A 21,242-nucleotide genomic window follows, 5' to 3' on the forward strand; every position below is an offset into this window, starting at 1 on the left:
TGATCCACCCGCCTCGGCCTCCCAAAGTGCTGGGATTACAGGCTTGAGCCACCGCGCCCGGCCCTTTGTCTCTTTTTGATCTTTGTTTGTTTAATGTCTGTTTTGTCAGAGACGAAAATTGCAACTTCAGCTTTTTTTTTTTGTTCTCCATTTGCTTGGTAAATCTTCCTCCATCCTTTTATTTTGAGCCTTTATGTATCCTTGCATGTGAGGTGGGTTTCCTGGATACAGCACACAGATGGGTTTTGGCTTTTCATCCAGTTTGCCAGTCTGTGTCTTTTGATTGGGGCATTTAGCCCGTTTACATTTAGGGTTAATATTGTTATGTGTGAATTTGATCCTGCCATTTTGATGCTAGCTACCTGTTTTGCTCATTAGTTGATGTAATTCTTCATCGTGTCGATGCTCTTTACCGTTTGGTATGTTTCTGGAGTGGCTGGTACTGGTTGTTCCTTTCTATGTTTAGTGCTTCTTTCAGGAGCTCTTGTAAGTAGGCCAGGTGATGATGAAATCTCGTAGTAATTGCTTGTTCATTAAGGATTTTATTTCTCTTTCAGTTAGGAAGCTTAGTTGGCTGGATATAAAATTCTGGGTTGAAAGTTCTTTTCTTTAAGGATGTTGAATATTGGCCCCCACTCTCTTCTGGCTTGTAGGGTTTCTGCTGAAGATCTGCTGTGAGTCTGATGGGCTTCCCTTTGTGGGTCACCCGACCTTTCTCTCTGGCTGTCCTTAGCATTTTCTCTTTCCTTTCAACCCTGGTGAATCTGATGATTATGTGCCTTGGGGTTGTTCTTCTTCAGGAATATCTTTGTGGCATTCTCTGTATTTCGTGGACTTGAATATTGGCCTGTATTGCTAGGTTGGGGAAGTTTTCCTGGATGATATTCTGAAGAGTATTCTCCAGCTTGGATTCATTCTCTCTGTCACATTCAGGTACACCTATCAAAGGTAGATGAGGTCTTTTCACATAGTCCCGTATTTCTTGGAGACTTTGTTCATTCCTTTTTACCCTTTTTTCTCTAATCTTGCCTTCTTGTTTTATTTCATTGATTTGATCTTCGAACTCTGATATCCCTTCTTCTGCTTGGTCAGTTTGGCTGTTGAAAGTTGTGTATGCTTTGTGAAGTTCTCATGTTGTGTTTTTCAGCTCCATCAATTCACTTATATTCCTCTCTGTTTATTCTTATTAGCATTTCATCAAATCTTTTTTCAAGGTTCTTAGTTTCTTTGCAATGGGTTAGAACATGTTCTTTTAGCTCAGCGAAGTTTCTTATTACCCACCTTCTGAAGCCTGATTCTGTGAATTCATCACACTCATTCTCTATCCAGCCTTGTTCCCTTGCTGGTGAGGAGTTGTGATCCCTTGTAGGAGGAGAAGCATTCTGGTTTCAGGTGTTTTCATCCTTTTTGCGCTGGTTTCTTCCCATTTTTGTGGATTTATCCACCTGTTGTCTTTGTAGTTGCTTTCAGACTGGGTCTCTGAGTGGACGTCCAGTTTGTTGATGATGAAGTTATTTCTTTCTGTTCCTTAGTTTTCCTTCTACCAGTCAGGCCCCTCTGCTGTAGGACTGCTGAGGTCCACTCCAGGCTCTGTTTGCCTGGGGATCACCTGCAGCAGCCTCTGGGCTTTCGCTGGGAGCTGCAATCCTGAGCTGCTCCTAATTGGCCATCTTGGATCCCCCAGTATTGTCACTTTCTTAAATCTTTGCCTGATGGGTGTGAATGATATTTCACTGTGGCTTTAATTTGCATCTCCTTGATTACTAGAAAAATATACATATATAAATTTAAAAAAATCGTTTCTTTCCCACCTAAGTTTCCTGTCCTTTATTTTGGATATCAAACCTTTGGCAGTTATATCTGTTGTTCTGTTATAACATCTTTTTCCCAGTTTGTGGCTTGTCTTTCATTTTTTATGGCCTAATGGTAAAGAGAAGTCCTTAATTTTAATCTAACCAAACATTTTATTTTTTTTAATATATTAAGAATACGTTCCTTCCACTTTGAGTTATAAAGATACTGTTTTGCGTATCTTTCTAAAAAGTTCTAAAGTCTTGGCTTTTGTATATTATGTTTTTGATCCATGTAAAATGTGAAGTAGAGATCATTTTTTTTTCCCCCCATAGGACACCCAGTTACCATATATCATTTATGGAACACACCATCCTTTCACTAACGATCTGTAATGCCAGCTCTGATACATGTAAGGTTTCCAAATTAAGCACAGGTCTGTTTAGGGAGTATCTAATCACTGGTCTATTTGCCTATTGTTGTGCAAAGGATATTTATGGAAGTTTAAATACAGTAATAAGTCTGGCTACCTAGTAGGACAAGACTCCCCTCCTCAAATCCATCATTCTGTGTTTTGGCTCTTTTCAGACCTTTGTTCCTTTAGTATACACATTCATAGGGTACATGAGATATTTTGATAAAGGCATGTAATACATAGTAATCATGTCACAGAAAATGGGTAACCATCCCCTCAAGCATTTATCCTTTGTGTTATAAACAATCCAATTCTACTCTTTTGGTTATTTTAAAATGTGCCATTAACTTATTACTGATTATAGTCACCCTGTTGTGTAATGAAATACTAGGTCTTATTCATTCTATTTTTCTGTACCCACTAACCATCCCCACCTCCCCAGTACCCTTCCCAGCCTCTTATAACCATCCTGATCTCTATCTACATAAGTTCAGTTGTTTTGATCCCACAAATGAGAACATATGATATTTTTCTTTCTGTGCCTGGCTTATTTCACTTAACATAATGACCTCCAGTTCCATGCATGTTGTTTCAAATGACAGGCTATTATTACTCTTTTTTTTATAGCTCCATTGTGTTTACGTACCACATTTTCTTTATCCATGCATCTGTTGATAGACACTTAAGTTACTTTCAAATCTTGGCTAAACAGTGCTGCAACAGACACAGGACTCTGCAGACACCTATTCAATATATTAACTACCTTTCTTTTTGGTATATACCCAGCAGTGGGATTACTGGATTATATGGTAATTCTATTTTTAGTTTTTTGAGGAACTTCCAAATTGTTCTCCATAGTGATTGCACTAATTTACATTCCCACCAACAGTGTACTCCACATCCTCTTCGGCATTTGTTATTGCTTGTCTTTTGGAAAACAGCCATTTTAACTGGGGTGAGATGATATTTCATGTATTTGTGATTTGCCTTTTACTGATGATCAATGATGTTGAGCACCTTTTCATGTGTCTGTTTGCCATTTGTATGTCTTCTTTTTAAAAATACCTATCAAATCTTTTGCCCATTTTTGGGGATCATTCAATTTTTTTCCTATAGAGTTCTTTGAGCTCCTTATATATTCTGTTTATTAATCTCTTGTCAGATGAGTAGTTAGCAAATATTTTATCACAATTTGTGGGTTGTCTCTTCATTTTGTTGATTGTTTATCCCTTTGTTCTTTGATAATCATTTTAGAATCAGCTTGTCAAGCATCATGAAAAACTCTGGAAATTCTAATTGGAATTACATGGAATATATAGATCAATTTGGGAGAATCAACACCTCTAAAATAATGAATTATCCAATCTAAGGAAATTACCTTTAAGTTGTGTTTAAGGTCTTTTGATAGTTCCTTTAATTTCTAACATAAATATACATCTTTTGCTATTGATGCTATTTGTCTGTTCCTGGTATACTGAAATGCAATTCTGTTTATATATGGAATTTCTATTTCACAATCTTAATAAACTATCTTATTAATTCTAATAATTTTTTTTTTTAATTTTCAGATATGGGGTCTCTCTGTTGCCCCTGAATACTGGAGTGTAGTAATTATTCTCAGGTATGATCCCACTAATGATCATCACAGGAGTTTTGGCCTGCTTTGTTTCCAACCTGGGGTCTTTCACCTCTCCTTCAGCAAGTTGGTGGTTCCCTGCTCCTGAGAGGTCACTGTATCAATAGTGAACTTAGTGTGAACACCTGATTGGCATAGCACAGAACTCCCAGACTCAAGTGATCCTCTTGCCTATGCCTCCCGAGTAGCTGGAACTACAGCCACACACCACTGTGCACAGCTTAATAATTTTTCTGTATATTCTTTTGCATATTCTGAATAGACAACCATATGACCTACAAATCGAAACATGTTTCTAAGCCTTTGTAACTATTATTTATTATTTCTTTGTCATATCTTATTGCATTGCTAAGACATTCAAGTAGAATGTTTAAGTTTTAAGAGTGGATATCTTTGGCTCATTCCTGATTTAAAGGAAATGTTTTTAGCCTTTCACTACCAAAGAACACATTGATATTTGCTATAGGTAGATACCCTTTTAAAAATTATTTTTAAATTTACAAACGATAAAATTGACTGAGTTTTAATGCATGTGTAGTTTTATGTAACTACTGCCATAATCAGGATACTGAACTGTTCCATTACCCCAAAAAACTTCCACATGGTGCCCCTATAAATTCAAATCCTTCTGCTTCCCCTAACCCCTGCTAACCAATAATCTGTTCTCTGTCTCTAGGTTTTGCCTTTTCCAAAATATCTTAAAAATGGAAGCATAAAGTATATAAACTTTCAAGACTGGCTTCTTTCACTCATCAGAATGTCTTTGACACTACCACAGTAGCCTAAACCTAAGAGAAATGACAAACTCAGGAGTTTTTCTAAACATTGATTCATCCATATTATATACTTTCCTAAGAACCCTGAGCAATTTACCTGTATGAATGGGAAAACTTCAAGGGATCATGTTGTTATTACACTAGAGCTTTACATTTGAACCGCTGGTGCTGAGATCTGTTTTAGTCAGTAACATTTCTTTTTTTTAACTCATTATAATTTTTGATGCCATTTGGGTTTGATAAACTACAACTGACATTCCTAAATGACTATGAGACAGAATCATAGACCTGGAAGAATCCTTGTAAGTCACCCAGGGAGGCAGTTTAGCACTGTGATAAACATGGGCTCTGGCATCATACAGAGCTAGATTCTGCTATCTCTCTTAGTTAAATTCACCTTTTACTGAGTTTCAGTTTTCTTATCAGTAAAATGGAGAAAATAAAGTAGGTACTTCATCGATTTTTCAGACAGTTAAATGAGATACTCCATGTAAAATGCATAGCAGACTGCCAGGCACAGTCTGCAATAGCAATAGGCAATACAACAGCAAAAGGCACAGCAAAAGGCTCAGCAAATGGCAGCTGCTACTATATTCAGTACAGCTCTCTAATTTTGCAGATTATGTTAATAATCTAAACATTCTGTTTTTATGGTTTTAATATTTAAGGGACATAACTTTGTGTAAAGAAAGACATATTTTGGCTGATAGCTCTTTAAGGATGACAACTAAACTGATCTTATTTAAACAAATGTACAACTTCTCTATGCTAGTTGGTAATTCACCAGCCCAGTGAATGTATGAAAAACAACAAAGGAAAACAAAAAACCTGAGATTTTAATCTTCCAATTATGGGAGGAAAATTATTAGAAATAAAATTGTTAAGTTTGCATGCAATTGTGGTCAACAAATATTTTTAAAGTACTGACAAATCAAGTTAGTGTTAAAAACCTTAGAAAACCTGTAATCCCAGCACTTTGGGAGGCCGAGGCGGGTGGATCACGAGGTCAAGAGATCGAGACCATTCTGGTCAACACGGTGAAACCCCGTCTCTACTAAAACTACAAAAAATTAGCTGGGCATGGTGGCGCGTGCCTGTAATCCCAGCTACTCAGGAGGCTGAGGCAGGAGAATTGCCTGAACCTGGGAGGCGGAGGTTGCGGTGAGCCGAGATCACGCCATTGCACTCCAGCCTGGGTAACAAGAGTGAAACGCCGTCTCAAAAAAAAAAAAAAAAAAAAAACCTTAGAAAACATTCTGTTCCTGCTATGTCCCTCCACCCGCCCTCATAATCCAGAGGGCATGCATGAAAAGAGTACTATCTATGAAATCTATATCGTGGTCCAAATGATATAAGTCATCATAATTATTCTATAAATCGATGGATTTTATTTTCTTAAATAATCTAGAACAAAGAGTATATTTCAAGACAATTAAACTGAAGACACTATGTCCTGAATAAACAAAGAGTGTTTTTTAAAACTTTCTGCATTTACTTTGGTCAAAGTTTGCTATTGGCTAAATCATTAAAGTTTTAAACAAAACATACCTCCATCAAGAGTAAGTTTTGACCGCCACTCAACAGGCAGAAATTCAACATGTGTTGCATGGTTGGAAAAATGCCTTTCTTCTATTTTTCTTGCAGCCTCTCTCATCCTAAAAAACAACAACAATAAAATACAAAGCTTTATGAGAATAACTTCACATATATATTCATATGATATAAAATACGTTTAATCATAACACTTCCATTTGCTTACAGCTTTGTCCAATTACATTCCACTACACTAAGCAAGTTTGCAATACTAGGATACCTTCATTTCAAAGTTATTTTCCTAAATTTGCCATCTATGATTTCAAATATTCTAAGCTTTTACATTATATTCTAAATAATTATAGATAGGAATTTTTAGTGAACAGAATGGTATAATGAATACCTCTGTGCCATCACCCAGCTCCAAATATTATCAAGTCATGACACACTTACTTCATCTATTCTATTCATTCTTCCTATAATATGAATTTTAAAATTTTATTAAAAATATCAAGATACCATAAAATTGATCCCTTTCCCCCTTTTGGTGTCAGTTATATAGCAGATTTGTGATTAGTATTACACAATTCAGAACAGTTCATCCAGAAAAACTCCCTCATGCTATTCCTTTAGTAGTCACTCCTTTCCCCCATATTTAAGCAAATCCTAATTGTTAGTGCATTATTTTGTCTGTAGTTCAGTACATATATATATATACTTTTTTGAGACAGAGTTTCACTCTTGTTACCCAGGCTGGAGTGCAACGGTGCAATCTCGGCTCACCGCAACCTCCACCTCCTGGGTTCAGGCAATCCTCCTGCCTCAACCTCCTCAGTAGCTGGGATTACAGGCACGTGCCACCATGCCCAGCTAATGTTTTGTATTTTTAGTAGAGACGGAGTTTCACCATGTTGACCAGGATGGTCTCGATCTCTTGACCTCATGATCCACCCGCCTCGGCCTCCCAAAGTGCTGGGATTACAGGCTTCAGCCACCACACCCGGCCAGTTCAGTATATATTTTAAAAATATAAGAAGAACATAACCTATTCAGTATTATCATGCCAAAAAAATTAATAATTCTTAATTTCAGCAAATATGTAGTTCAGTGGTCCTATTTTCCTAGCTGGACTATAACTATTACTTTAGAATCACATTAAAAATTTTTTTACACTTGTTTAAATTGAGCTCTAAATACAGTCCATGCACTGCAATTGGAAGACATGTCTCTACTACAGGCTACTTTCTCTATTTTACTTTGTAAGGGCATACCTTGTTTTACGTATTCAGTTTTTAAAAAACTGCACTCTGCAGATACTGCCTTTTTCTCCACCTTTTAAAAAACGGAAGGTCTGTGGCAACCTCGTATGGAGCAAGTCTATTAGTGCCATTTTCCCAACAGCATGTGCTCACTCTGTGTCTCTGTGTCACATTTTGTAATCCTCACAATATTTCAAACTTGTTCATTATTACTACATCTACTATGGTGAACTGCACCTGTATAAGATGAGCTTAAATGATAAATGTATGTTGTCCGACTGTTCCACTGATCAGCTATTCCCCAACTTTACTCCTGCTCCAAAGGCTTCCCAATTATCCCTGAAACACAACAATATTGAGATTGCAGCACTTAAGAATTCCATACTGGGCCGGGTGCGGTGGCTCAAGCCTGTAATCCCAGCACTTTGGGAGGCCGAGGCGGGTGGATCACGAGGTCAAGAGATCGAGACCATCCTGGTCAACATGGTGAAACCCCGTCTCTACTAAAAATACAAAAAATTAGCTGGGCATGGTGGTGCGTGCCTGTAATCCCAGCTACTCAGGAGGCTGAGGCAGGAGAATTGCCTGAACCCGGGAGGCGGAGGTTGCGGTGAGCCGAGATCGCGCCATTGCACTCCAGCCTGGGTAACACGAGTGAAACTCCATTTCAAAAAAAAAAAAAAAAAAAGAATTCCACACTGGCCTCTAGGTGCTTAAGTGAAAGGAAGAATTGCGTATCTCTCACTGCAAATCAGTAACCAGAAATAACTGAGCTTAGTGAGGGAGGCATGTCAAAAGTCAGCCACGCCAAAAGCTGGACCTCTTGTACCAGTTGGCCAATCTGTGAAAGCAAAGGAAAAGTTCTTGAAAGAAATTAAAAGTACTACTCCAGTGAACACAAATGATAAGAAAACGAAAAAGCCTTATTGTTAAGGAGAAAGTTTTAGTGGTCTGGATAGATGATCAAAACAGCTACAACTTTCCCTTTAAGCCAAAGCCTAATCCAGAGCAACACCTTAACTCTTTTCAATTCTAAAAGGCTGACAGAGGCAAAGAAGCTACAGAAGAAAAGTCTGAAGCTAGCAGATTAGTGCACGAGGTTTAAGGAAAGAAGCTGTCTCTGTAACATAAAAGTGCAAGGTAAGCAGTAATGTAGAAGCTGTAGCAAGTTATCCAGAAGATCTAGCCAAGATAATCAACGAAGGTTGCTACACTAAACAACATATTCTCAATGTAGACAAAAAAGCCTTCTAACAGAAAAAGATTCCTAGGACTTTCACAGCTAGAGAGGAAGAAGTCAATGCCTGGCTTCAAATTTTCAAAGGACAGGCTGACTCTCTTGTAAAGAGCTAATGCAGCTGTTAACTTGGAAGTTGAGGCCAATGCTCACTGACCATCCCAAATATCCTAGGGCCCTTAAAAATTATGCTAAATCTACTGTACCTATGCTCTATAAATGGAACAACAAAGCCTGAATAGCAGCACATTTTTACAGCATGGCTTACTGAATAGTTTAAGCCTACTGTTGAGACCTACTGCTCAGAATAAAAAATATTCATTTCAAATGATTACTGCCCATTGACAATATACCTGGTCACTCAAGAGCTCTGATGGAGATGTACAAAGAGATAAATGTTGTTTCCACACCTGCTAACACAGTATCCACTCTGCAGCCCATGGATCAAGGAGTAAATTTGACTTTTAAGTTTTACATTTAAGAAACAAATTTTATAATGCTCTGGATGCTATAGATAGTGGATGAATCTGGGAAAAGTAAACTGAAAATATACTGGAAAGAATGCCAATAAGAACATTTGTGATTCATGAGGGGTGAAAATGTCAACATTCCAGAAGTTTGGAAGAAATGGATTCCAACCCTCATAAATGACATTGAGGGGCTCAAGACTCCAGTGGGGAAGTAACTACAGATGTATTGGAAATAGCAAGAGAACTAATTTAAGAAGAGTGTGAATATGTGACTGAATTGCTGCAACTTCATGAGAAAACTTCAGTGGAAGAGTAGTTGCTTCTTATGGATAAACAATTAGTTTCTTGAGATGGACTCTTGGTAAAGATCTGAATATTGTTGAAATGACAACAAATAATTCAGAATATGCCATAAACTTAGTTGATAAAGCAGTGGCAGGGTTTAAGAGAATTGATTCAAATTTTGAAACTCTATAGTGGGTAAAATGCTCTCAAACTGCATTGCATGGTGCAGAGAAATCTTTCATGAAAGGAAGAACCAATCAATGTGACTAACTTCACTGCTGTCTTGGTTTAAGAAATTGTCACGCCCACCCCAAACTTTGGCAACTACCATCCCAATCAGTCAGCAGCCATCAACATAGAGGCAAGACCCTTCAACAGCAAAAAGTTGCTGTGAACTCACTGAAGCCTCAGATAATCATTAGCAGTGTTTAGCAGTATAGCACTTTAAAATTAAGATATGCACATTGATTTTTAGGGACATACTGCTATCACATACTTAATAAGTATCACATACTTAATGTTTACAGTGTAGGGTAAACATAACTTTCATATGCACTGAGAAGTCAAGTTGTGCAACTCAATTATGATATCTGCTTTACTGCAGTGGTATGGAACCAAACCCACAATATCTTTGAGGTATACCTGTAATTTTTTGTGTATGTGTCCTATAGAGTTACTTAGAGTCTGATTTTAACTCACTGCATCCCTATGGTGCTATTTAACACGTTCTTTCTTCTGTTTTCTATAATTTGGTAGTTATAGGGGCTTCATTAGATTTAGGCTCTGTTTTGGTGAAACTACTAGTCCACACATACATAGGTACATAAAACTCTTTTCTCTTTTTGGTGATGATAGAGGTTACTGATGACCATTGTTGAAACACATTAGTTTATCATGGTAGCAAAAGTGCCTTTTAAATTCCATCACTCTTCATTTGTTTATAAGCTTATACTTCTGGGAAGAGAAATTTCCTTACATTAAATATTTACCTACAGTGAGGTATAACCAAATAGTTTTTGCATGAATTGAGGCACAGATAATCCAGAAAAGGCAGGATAAATGGTTAATTCTTCCTTTTTATCAACAGTTTTCAAAATAACAAGTCATTAGGTTATATACATTTTGATGTCATTACTAACTCATAGATTTAAGCATATTTGATGCATATACACTATAGTTATTATCCTTACCAAGGCTCAAATTGTCTCCTATTTTAGGTCCGTGAATATCTTCAAGTTGGCTTCTGAGTGCTTTTGAAACAACTTCACTAGTTTTTTTTTTTTTTTTTAAATGTGGCTTTAGTATATTCAAAGAGTTATGCAACTCTCACCATTATCTAATTTCATAACACTCTCATCACCCCAGAAACACCATTCCCATTAGCAGTTACTCTCTATCCCTTCTCCTCCCACCCACTGGCACCCACTAATCTACTTTCAGCAGATTTGCCTATTTTGAACATTTCATATAAATAGAATCATACAATATGGGGCCTTTTTGTGTCTGGCTTTTCAGTTAATGTAATGTTTTCAAGTCTCATCTATGTGCATCATAAATCAGTACTTCATTGCTTTTCATTGTTGAATAGTATTTCATTACATAAATATGCCACTCTTGTTTAGCCACTCATCAGTTGATGGATGTTTGGGTTGCTTTCATTTTTCGGTTATCATAAATAATGCTTCTATGAACATTCTTTAATGAGTTTTTGTGGACATACATTTTCAAATCTCTTGGGTATGCATATAGGAGTGATAATGCTGGCTCATACACTAACTTCCTTTAACTTTTTGAAGAACTACCAAACTCTCCAAAGCAGCTGTACTACTTTCTCATTTCACCAGCAACATGTAAGGGTTGCGATTTTTCTTCATCCTAGCTAATACTTGTTAATTTCCATCTTTTTGGTAAGTTATCCTAGTGGGTATAAAGCGGTACCTTTAAAGCGGTAGTGTTCGAGGTCACATCTCTCTAATAATTAAAGACGCTGAGCATCTTTTCATGAGATTATTGGCCATTTTATATCCTATTTGAACAAGTGTCTACTCAAATCCTTTACCCATTTAAAAAACTGGGTTCTGCCTTTTAAAAAAATTGTTGGGTTGTAAGAGTACTTTATATATCCTGGACCTAGGCCTTTATCACATATGTGATTTGCTAATATTTTCTCCCATTCTGAGGGTTGTCTTCATTTTTTCAGTGTCCTTTGAAGAACTAAAGTACTTTCTACTTATAATGTCATGTCATCTGCAGATAGTTTTATCTCTTCCATTCTAATAAAGATGCCTTTTATTTCTTTTCTTGCTTAATTGCCCTGGCTGAAATGTACAGTACAAGGCTGAACAGAAGTGGTGAGAGTGCATACCCTTGTCTTGTTCCTGATCTCAGGGAGCAGCTTTCAGTCTTTCACTATTAAAGAATAAGTTTAGCCACAGGCTTTTTGTAGCGGTCCTTTACCAGCTTTAGAAAGCTGCCTTCTGTTTCTAATTTCCTAAGGGCTTTTATTATTAAAGTATGTTGAGATTTTCTCAAATGCCTTTTCTGTATCTGAAAATCACAGGGCATTTTTTTTCCCCTTCATTCTATTCATGTGGCGGATACCTTGATTAAAAAAAAATGTTGACCCAATCTTACATTCCCGAGAAAAAAATCCCACTTAGTCATGGTATATGATCATTTATGTATGTTGCTACATTCAGTTTGTTGTCATTTCATTGAGGATTTCTGTGGTCTGTACTCAGTAAGGGATATTGCTATACAGTTTTCTTCATGATATTCATTGGTTTTTGGTATCAGGGTAATACTGGCTTCATTTTTTTGGAGAGTTTGTAGAGAAGTGGTGCTAATTCTTCTCTACGTTTTTTAAGAGATAGGATCTTACTATGTTGTCCAGGCTGAAAAGCAGTGGCTATTCACTGGAACAGTTGTATATTAGACTGAAACTCCTGTGCTCAAGCAATCCTCCTGCCTCAGCCTCCCATGGGGCGGAGACTGCAGGCACAAGCCAATGCACCCAGCTGAATTCTTCTTATGTTTGGTAGAATTAACCAGTGCAATCTTCTGGTCATGGGCTTTTGCTGCTTTGGTGGGAAGTTTTTTGATTAACTGAAATGCTTTACTTGTTATAGGTCTACTGAGACTTTCTATTTCTTACTCATTACCAGATCGGTATTCCTAGTTTGTGTCTCTCTTGGAAAGTGAACAGTTTTGGTAGTTTGTTTCTGGAAATTTGCCCATTTCATCTAGGTGACATACTCTGTTAGCATAGAATTGTGCATAGTATTCCCTTATAATCCTTTTTATTTCTGTAAGGTTGGTAGTAATAATGTTCTCTCTTTTGCTTTTGATTTTAGTAATTTGAATCTTCTTTTTCTCTTGTTTGGTCTAGTTAAAAGGTTCTCAACTTTGTGAATCTTTCCAAAGAACCAGAGTAATACATAGAGAGCTTCCTTATTTTATTTTACAACTGCACACTACTCCATTATATAGATAACACCTGTAGTTGATAATAGCCGTAGTTGATCAACCCGTCTCTCACTGATGAAGGTTTGAGTAGTTTCCTATGTGATGCTGCAATCAAAAGGCTTGTGCATGTTTCTTTTATTTTTGATAATATTTTTTGGGATAGAGTCCTGGAAGTAGGCTTTCAGGGTCAAAGGATAAATACATATGTAATTTTGATAGATACTGTCATATGCTCTTTTTCATTGCATTCCATCAGTTGTATGAGAACATTTATTACCTACGCCTGGCCAAAAGAACATGTTGTCAAATTTTGGACTTTTGCTAATCTGATAGTTAAGAAATAACATCTGGCTGGGTGTGGTGGCTCATGCCTGTAATCCTAGCACTTTGGGAGGCCGAGGCAGGTGGATCACTTGAGGTCAGGAGTCTGAGGCCAGCCTGGCCAACATGGTGAAATCCGGACTCTACTAAAAAAATACAAAAATTAGTGGGGTGTGGTGGTGTATATCTGTAGTCCCAGCTATTTGGGAGGCTGAGGCAGGAGAATCACTTGATCCCAGGAGGTGGAGGCTGCAGTGAGCTGAGGCTGCGCCACTGCACTCCAGGTCTGGGTAACAGAGCAAAACTCTCTCTCTCTCTCTCTCTAAAAAAAAAAAAAAAAACCTGTCATATGGTTAAGAGCCATTTCTTTTACTGGGTACTAGTGCATATATCTTTAGCCCATTTTCCTTTAAGGTGGTTGAACATATTTTTATTTTTAGGATGATTTTACATATTAAGGATACTTCATCTATAAGTCGAAAATATTTTCTTTCAGTTCACCTTATTTTTTCTTTGCCACATTTTTTTTTCTGGACAATATAATATTTATCAGTATTTTTCCTTATTTCTTCTGAATCAAGTCATAGAATATTTTTTTCTATTCCCAAGTTCTAGAAGAATTCAAACTCTCCTTTAAAAAATCCCTAATACTTGTATAATTTCATTTCTTTCCCTTTTCCATTTTTTAAAAGAGATGAGGTCTCGTTATGCTGCCCTGGCTGAAGTGTAGTGGCTATTCGTTAAGTGTGGAACATAGAGCACTTCAGCCTCAAACTCCTGGTCTCAAGCAATTCTCCTGCTTCAGCTCCCAAGTAGCTAGGACTATAGGCACGTGTTACCATGTCCTGCTTTCATTTCTTTCACTTAAATGTGATCCAACTGAAATTTATCCTTGTGTGAGAAATGGATCCAATTCAATTTTTTCCATATGCAAATCTATTTATCCCAATAGTACTTGTGGAAAAGTCTACCTTCCTCCATTTTCAGTATATTTTAAAAAGCATTACGTTATAATTATGTTTATTGATTGCATATCCCCAAAGTCGGCATTTTAAGAAGCCTAAATAGATTCTACTTTGCCAAAATAAAAGACGTGCTTCCTTTATCATCACTGAAAATAAAATGATAGCCAAAACTTTAGACTTGAAGGCAGGATCGCCTTATTACCCACAGAGTCTAACATCAGATACTCAAGTAATGGTCACAGAAACATTTTTAAAGTTTTTTGCCATCTTTTCAAATGTTCAGTCTTAGCAAATATGAGTATATGCAAGAAAGAACATATTTTAAAATTTCTAATATTTTCTACCCACTCATTCAATTTTGATGGCTGTATAGTTCTTATATATTTCATTGTAATATAGTAATTAGGAAGTGGTACATGTGTTGCTGTTTGAATTTACACACATGAGAGTTCATTTAGATTAGTGGCTCTTGACCATGGACAATCGTGCACTTCTAGGGACATTTGGCAATGTTTGCAGATATTTTTTATTGTAACATTTAAGGGTTTTATTTGCATCAAGTGAGAAAAGGCTAGGGATACTCTTAACATTTTTGTACAGGCCAGCTGTCATAACAAAAAGTTATCCAGTGAAAAATGTCAATAGCGATGTGGCTGCGAAACCCTAATTTTGAGTTCTAAACTCAGAAACACTATCTGCTTAAAATGCTGTTTTTCCTAAAGCAAATCTATACAATCCTTCACAGAATCACTATCATAGTTCTCGGATGATCGCAAACTCGTTTGATCATGATCAAACAGGTAGGTCTACTGAATCATCTGGAGTACTGGAGTGACTGTTAAAAAAAAAGGCATGGAAAGAAAAATGAAAAAATAGTGAGGGAAGGAGAAGGGAGAGCAGGGGTTGGGGAAGAGAAGAGGAAAACAGCGAGAGGGAGAGGAAAGAGAGAAAGGTAGATATGTTATGGCCATATGCTCAAATTTGCCTTAATAAAAATAGTAAAATCTATTTCTAAAATATATCATAAGAACCACTGAGACCAACAGGCGACAGAGAAAATTAAAAAATATTATATTCAGACAATGACCTATTACTGTGCTGTTATGCATGCACAAAAACCATGATTTCAGTCCTCTTACAAACTTATTTCAACTTCCATGTTCTCTGACTAATGAATGTTTGCCTTATATTGTAAGAAGAGAACAGAGAATAATGGCATTTAAGAATTACTGTACAACTGAGGATCACTAAATAGCTGTGAAAAATAAGTCTTCATAATTCCTCTCAATTAGAAAAAAAAACTCATAAACTAATTGATTTTAAGAAAATATACGTGTGGTATAAACACAGAAAAATAGAAAAAAATATAAACAGAAAATCATGAACAGTGATCTCCAAGATACATATATTCTTTAAGGAGATGAGGTCAGCCAGGTCCAGTGGCTCACACTTGTAATCCCAGTGGTTTGAGAGGCCAAGGTGGGAAGGCCACTTGAAGTTAGGAGTTTGAGACCAGCCTAATCAATATGGTGAAATTCTGCCTCTACTAAAAATACAAAAATTAGCTGGGTGTGGTGGTATGTGACTGTAGTCTCAACTACTAGGGAGGCTGAGACATGAGAACAGCTTGAATCTGGGAGGTGGAGGCTGCAGCGAGCCGAGATTGCGCCACTGCACTACACCCTGGGTGAGACAGTGAGACTCCGTCTCAAAAAAAAAAAAAAAAAGGTCTTGCTTCATTGCCAATGCTGCCTGTGAGCACTGCCTACTCACAGGCATGATCATCACACACCACAGCCTTGAGCTCCTGGGCTCACGCGATCCAAAATACATTTTTGAAATAAACAAACAAAAACAAGGTCCAGAAGTGTACAGCATGCACCTTTTGTGTAGAAAAAAATTTGTACATGCCTAAAGAAAATCTAGAAGACTATAAACTGGGACAAAAGGACAAAGGATAATGAGGGAAGATGGGGACAGAAATGAGAATCAGCCTTTTTACTCTACATTTTAGTATTTTGTGAACTACATGAATGTATTTCCTGTTCAAAATAATAAGTTTTGTTGATATTCTTGTCTGCTATTGTTTGTTTCCCATTTTTTTCTGTACTTGTGGGTTTATGCCTTTTTGCTGTTTAAAAATTTTTTTTATATCATGTTCAATGAGGTTTCAGGAGAGAATAAGATATGTGTTCAACCTACTGTGTTTAACTGAAAACCTCTTTATATTATTCTAAAATTATAGCTTTAAAATGGCTAATTTAGGGCATTAGATATACAAGTTCTACGAAGATATCCCTTGAAATAAAACTCCACAAAACGTAAATTCAATTGTATTTAAAATGTTTTCAACTTATTCCTTTTAGTAAACTAATTCTGACATTCCCAGAAGTTGTCTAAGGATTTGCTGCTCAATACGTAAGTGGCAAACACATTTTTCTGGAACAAAGGTGATTAAAACTAGTTTGAACTAATCATTAGCATGTTTGCTAAAATAAGGACAAGAAGGCAAACTCTCCATTTCCAGGAATCTCAGACATGATTTAAGGAAATCCTCAGAGAACAAAAGGCTGTCAAATCAATCACAAGTACACACAGGCTTCAGGATGGAGCTGGGAGGGATGAAGTTAACTTTACTTTCTGTAAAGGCCTGAACGTTGAACTTAGGAATGACAGAAAGCAGGGAAATGGTAAGAAATCCTATGAATTTGCCTATCTTTTATTGTGTGGAATTCCTTTTAATATGATTATTTTCCCTCAATTACTGAGTTATGTGTAGAATTTTCCATCAAATTGGCGCATCTATGAAGACATGATAGAATCCTCCCTCTAGTGGACACTTGTTTTTTCTTTTCTTTTCTTTTTTTTTTTTTGAGCCTCATTGAATTCATTCATCCTACTTCCAATAATAGCTCTCAATTTTTATCTGTGGCTCTAGCTCTCCTTATAGTAAGATGAAGTCAACTTCCATCTGATTCTAGGTTGGGAATATGACAAGTTTAGCCAATCATACCACGCATGGCCACATGCATAGATTCAGGAAGCTGGATGCAACATCATTAGTAACTGAAATGCACAGACTAGCTGGGACTTTTGGGAAAAAAAGACTTAGTCTTTCTTCTTGAATTTGAACTCAAGATTATATGAATCACATTTGGAATCAAAGGAGATGTGTGAGAATGGCTTCAAAATGAAAGTGACAGAGCAGATAAAAACTGGATTTTGATGACTTGTTTGGCAATATTACTCCTAGACTCCTCAGTTTTATGAGTTACTAAATCCTGCTTTTGGCTTAAATCTTTTCGGGTTAGGATTTCCCTAACTTGTACTCCAAGAAATCAAACTGATACCTTCTTATTTATCAATTGCTCCAGAGAGAATATGCAAGTAAACCTAGTCCCCAGGTTCCTAGATGTCCCAGCAAAGTATCTGCACACTAATACAAAAATATAAACATGATGGGAAGTAATATATAACTCATCAGAAAGTAAAATCAGTATCAGAGGAAAGAGATTCCTGTAATATAAGCCACGGAGATTGAAAGAATCAGGGTGGTCTGGCACTATCAGACAAAGTTTTTTCTTTAAAAAGTTGAATTGTATTTTTACTTTAATCCATTAGCTGGCATTAAGAGATGTTACAATAAAAAGTAAAATAAAACTCAGCATTGCATCATTATTACAGAGGTGTTGCTGAGGACATACTTCCTAGTATCATACACTGTTTGCTTTATAAGGACTCAAATAAGTCTTTATAAGTCTCAGAATCGAATAAACTGGGCTTGCCACAACACACTTGTTTTCATGACATGATCTATAACTAACCATATTTTTCTCTACACTGGTTGCTAGCTCAGAGCCAAATCTGTGGTGGAACCCTTAACCCTAACATGCCCTTTTAACAAAGTCCTTAATGTTTTTCAAACATGCAAATATCACATGTACCCCTAAAAAAAATCTTAGAAAGTTTTAGGATAAAGCTGAATATAAATAAACTAATGAGGTAAATAACCTGTCTGGTGTGTAGGTAAATAATCCACTGTTTTCCACAGAAAATTCAGTTTCCTTTTGATAGCAATAGGTTAAGCTGCTAACTGGCTAATTCTTAGCCTTTTTAGAGTTGTTCCACTTGCAGTATTCTTCGTTTCTGAAGTTCAAAGAGTAAGACATAACTAGACCTTTTCCTTGCTTTCAACTTTAGATTATAAAGTTAACATATTAGATTAAACAAGCCTTCCTTAATCCTTCTTCTCCATACTTTGGGGAGAAAAATCAAACATCATCATCCTGTAGATATAATCCCTTTCAAAATTTGGTCCAGATACTTTATCTATGACTTAAGAAATATAAGAATAGCTGGCACTGGAGGAACATGCATTGGAATTAGTATACTGTTAATATTTCTTATACCCTGGACGAAAATGTGGATTCTAGACTAGATATAGACTGTATTCATCAAAGAACTTACATGGCCGTGTTTTTGATAATTCTTCCTTGGTCCATTTTCTGCCCAATGCCATGCACAACAAATACAATATGGGTAGTCTGTGACGGCTTGTCTTCTAATGTGGCTTCTTCTACGTAACCTCTATGAAGTCTGGTCCCACTACTTGATGCTGTAAAAGAAATTAAAATTCTAAGTTTACTATTTAATCTGAGAAATAGCATTTTCCACAATAAGTTGAAAGGAACAAAAAGGAATATTATGAAAAAATTTCACTGGCTGTGAGGGAGGAAATAAAAACTGTAAGATGGTATATATTGACCAGCTCTGACATAAAGTGAACTGGACACAACACCAAAGCCAGAAACCATAGAGAGAAATAAATGAAATATACTGAATATATAAAAATTTAAAACTTCTATAATAAGAAAATATTAGGAACAAAGAAATGGCAAACTGGAAAAAATACGCAAAATACAACACATAATTACTTAAGTATATAAAGAGAGCTTACTAACAGAAAAGTAAAGACGACCATTCAAATGGCAAAATAGGCTAAAGTTATGCAAGGTAATTCAGAAAATAAATACAATTAACAACTGTAAAGCTATCCAAGCACATTCACTATTCATGAAATTCAAATTTTAAAATAGGATATTAAAATCTTATCAAACTTTAAAATTCTTTTTAAATTTATTTTTTGATAATGCTCTCAGATCTTCCCCAGGTTTCATTCTCTCTTTTCTTTCATTTAGTCAAACTTTTCTAAAGAGTTGTCAGGCCAGGTACCACAGTTCAAGCCTGTAAATCCCAAAGCTTTGGGAGGCCAAGGTGAGAGGATGGCTTGAGCCCAAAAATTTGAGACCAGCCTGGACAACATAAGGAGATTCTGTTTCTACAAAATAAAAAAAATTAGCAGGGCATAGTGGTGCATGCCTGTAATCCTAGCTACCGAGGAGGCTGAGCTGGGGGGATTGCTTGAGCCCAGGAATTAGTTCCAGATTATGGTATGCTATGATTACACCACCGCACTCCAGCCTGTGGGATAGAATGAGACCCCAACTTAAAAAAAGAAAAAAAAAGAGTTGTCTATTCTCATTGCTTCCATTGCCTCACCTTCCACTTAAGCTTCAACCCCTGTCTATCTGGCTTCTGCCCCATCAATCCATCTAAGTCACCAATGACCTGCATGTCGATAAATATGATGGAAAATTTTCAGTCCTCATCTTCCTTGACACTATATTTCAACTGCCACGTTTTAGGTTTAGCAGCTTTTGTGCTTTTAGAAGTATAAAAGGCATTTATTAACTTGTCAAATCATTCTAAGTATGTAATTATTACTTAATGGATACATGTAAACTCAACCAACTTAATAAAAGTTTCATTTACAAAGGAACCTGTCACTAAATTTAATATATTTAAAATAAACTAAAAACGGATATGAATAGTCTATTTTGAATATAAGAAAAAAAGTCAGATTCCCAAAATGTTGATAAGCTACAGTAATATTTAACAATTACCTTTAGAAAATCCCAGTTTTTGGGTAACTGTTCTTGCAATTTTAGATGTTGTTGCATCACTATAAAGATATACTTCATCCACACTGTGCCAGTCCACATGGTTTCGACTCAACTTGAAACTATGCATAGCTATTGCAAAAAGGAAAAGCTATTTTGAAGGTCTCCAAGGCAAACTTTATTCGTGTGAAAAATTATAACACTCAGATTTTTAAATCAATGTTACCTAACAAACTTAGATATGGAACTCAGTTCAATAAAACACTATTTCACATAAAAAAGTTATATGATTCAATTAACAGGTAGGAACTTCATTTTATAAATGATTAATCCTGCTACAGGGAATGACAACTTTTTAAAACACTGAGTGACTTAACCATCATAATTTTAACCTCTAATACACAGTTTCTATGTGTTCTGATAATTAAACAACTCTTTCCCAGGGGATATAGCTAATTCTTCATTAGGTCTAAGGCATATATACATATACCTCAAGCCCTCAATAGCTTTGACATAGCAACTTCTATTTCTTCTGATTTTACTAAAAATATCAAAAGATCTGTAAAAATTTCACTAAATGCTAGACAAAGTAGATTCAGAGGAAAAAAAATTACCTTTAAACTGGGAAGATAATAATCTATTAGAAAATGAGGTAATTTTGGAATGGATAGTAAAGCCAATTACTGGATATTGTCCATCACAGCAGAAATCAAAAACTGAAAGATGTTTTAGTAATACAAAATTAAGGAAATGTTTTTCTATCATGATGTTCAAATCAGTACTGTTAGCTGGGTATAGTGGCTCATGCCTGTAATCCCAGCACTTTGGAAGGTTGAGGCAGGAGGACTGCTTGAGCCCAGGAGTTTGATAGCAGCCTGGGCAACAATATTGAGATCCTCTCTGTGAAGAAGAAAAAAAAAAAAAAAAAAACACTCAAAAATTAGCTAGGTATGGTGATATGTGCTTGTGGTTCCAGCTATTTGGGAGACTGAGGCAGGAGGATCACTTGAGGCAAGAGGATTGCTTGAGCCCAGGTGGTCCAGCCTGCAATGAGCTATGATCATGCCACTGCACTCTAGCCTGGGCAACACACACAGAGAGAGCAGTCTCAAAAAAAAAAAAAAAAAAA

At 36.3% G+C, this 21,242-nt stretch overlaps 1 protein-coding gene and 1 long non-coding RNA gene across 8 annotated transcripts in view; both read right to left on the reverse strand.

Annotated features, from left to right (window-relative positions):
• Positions 1-21,242, reverse strand: part of DDHD1 (DDHD domain containing 1) — a 110,765-nt gene that overhangs the window by 35,132 nt on the left and 54,391 nt on the right. For all 7 annotated transcript variants that reach the window (XM_032251094.1, XM_032251096.1, XM_032251095.1 and 4 more), the window contains 3 exons: positions 20,117-20,245; positions 18,621-18,768; positions 6,167-6,273 (listed from right to left, as the gene is read on the reverse strand). In XM_032251094.1, the coding sequence (XP_032106985.1) occupies positions 6,167-6,273; positions 18,621-18,768; positions 20,117-20,245 (384 nt within the window). The remainder of the gene's footprint in view (positions 1-6,166; positions 6,274-18,620; positions 18,769-20,116; positions 20,246-21,242) is intronic.
• LOC116532040 lies at positions 4,724-6,160 on the reverse strand. Its single transcript, XR_004260687.1, has 2 exons — positions 5,872-6,160; positions 4,724-5,578 (listed from the first exon to the last, which is right to left on the reverse strand). It is a non-coding gene; the product is annotated as an uncharacterized LOC116532040 (long non-coding RNA).

The sequence above is a fragment of the Sapajus apella genome, unplaced genomic scaffold (assembly GCF_009761245.1).
Source record: "Sapajus apella isolate SASKATOON/1434 unplaced genomic scaffold, GSC_monkey_1.0 scaffold74, whole genome shotgun sequence".
In the NCBI taxonomy this organism is placed as follows: domain Eukaryota; kingdom Metazoa; phylum Chordata; class Mammalia; order Primates; family Cebidae; genus Sapajus; species Sapajus apella.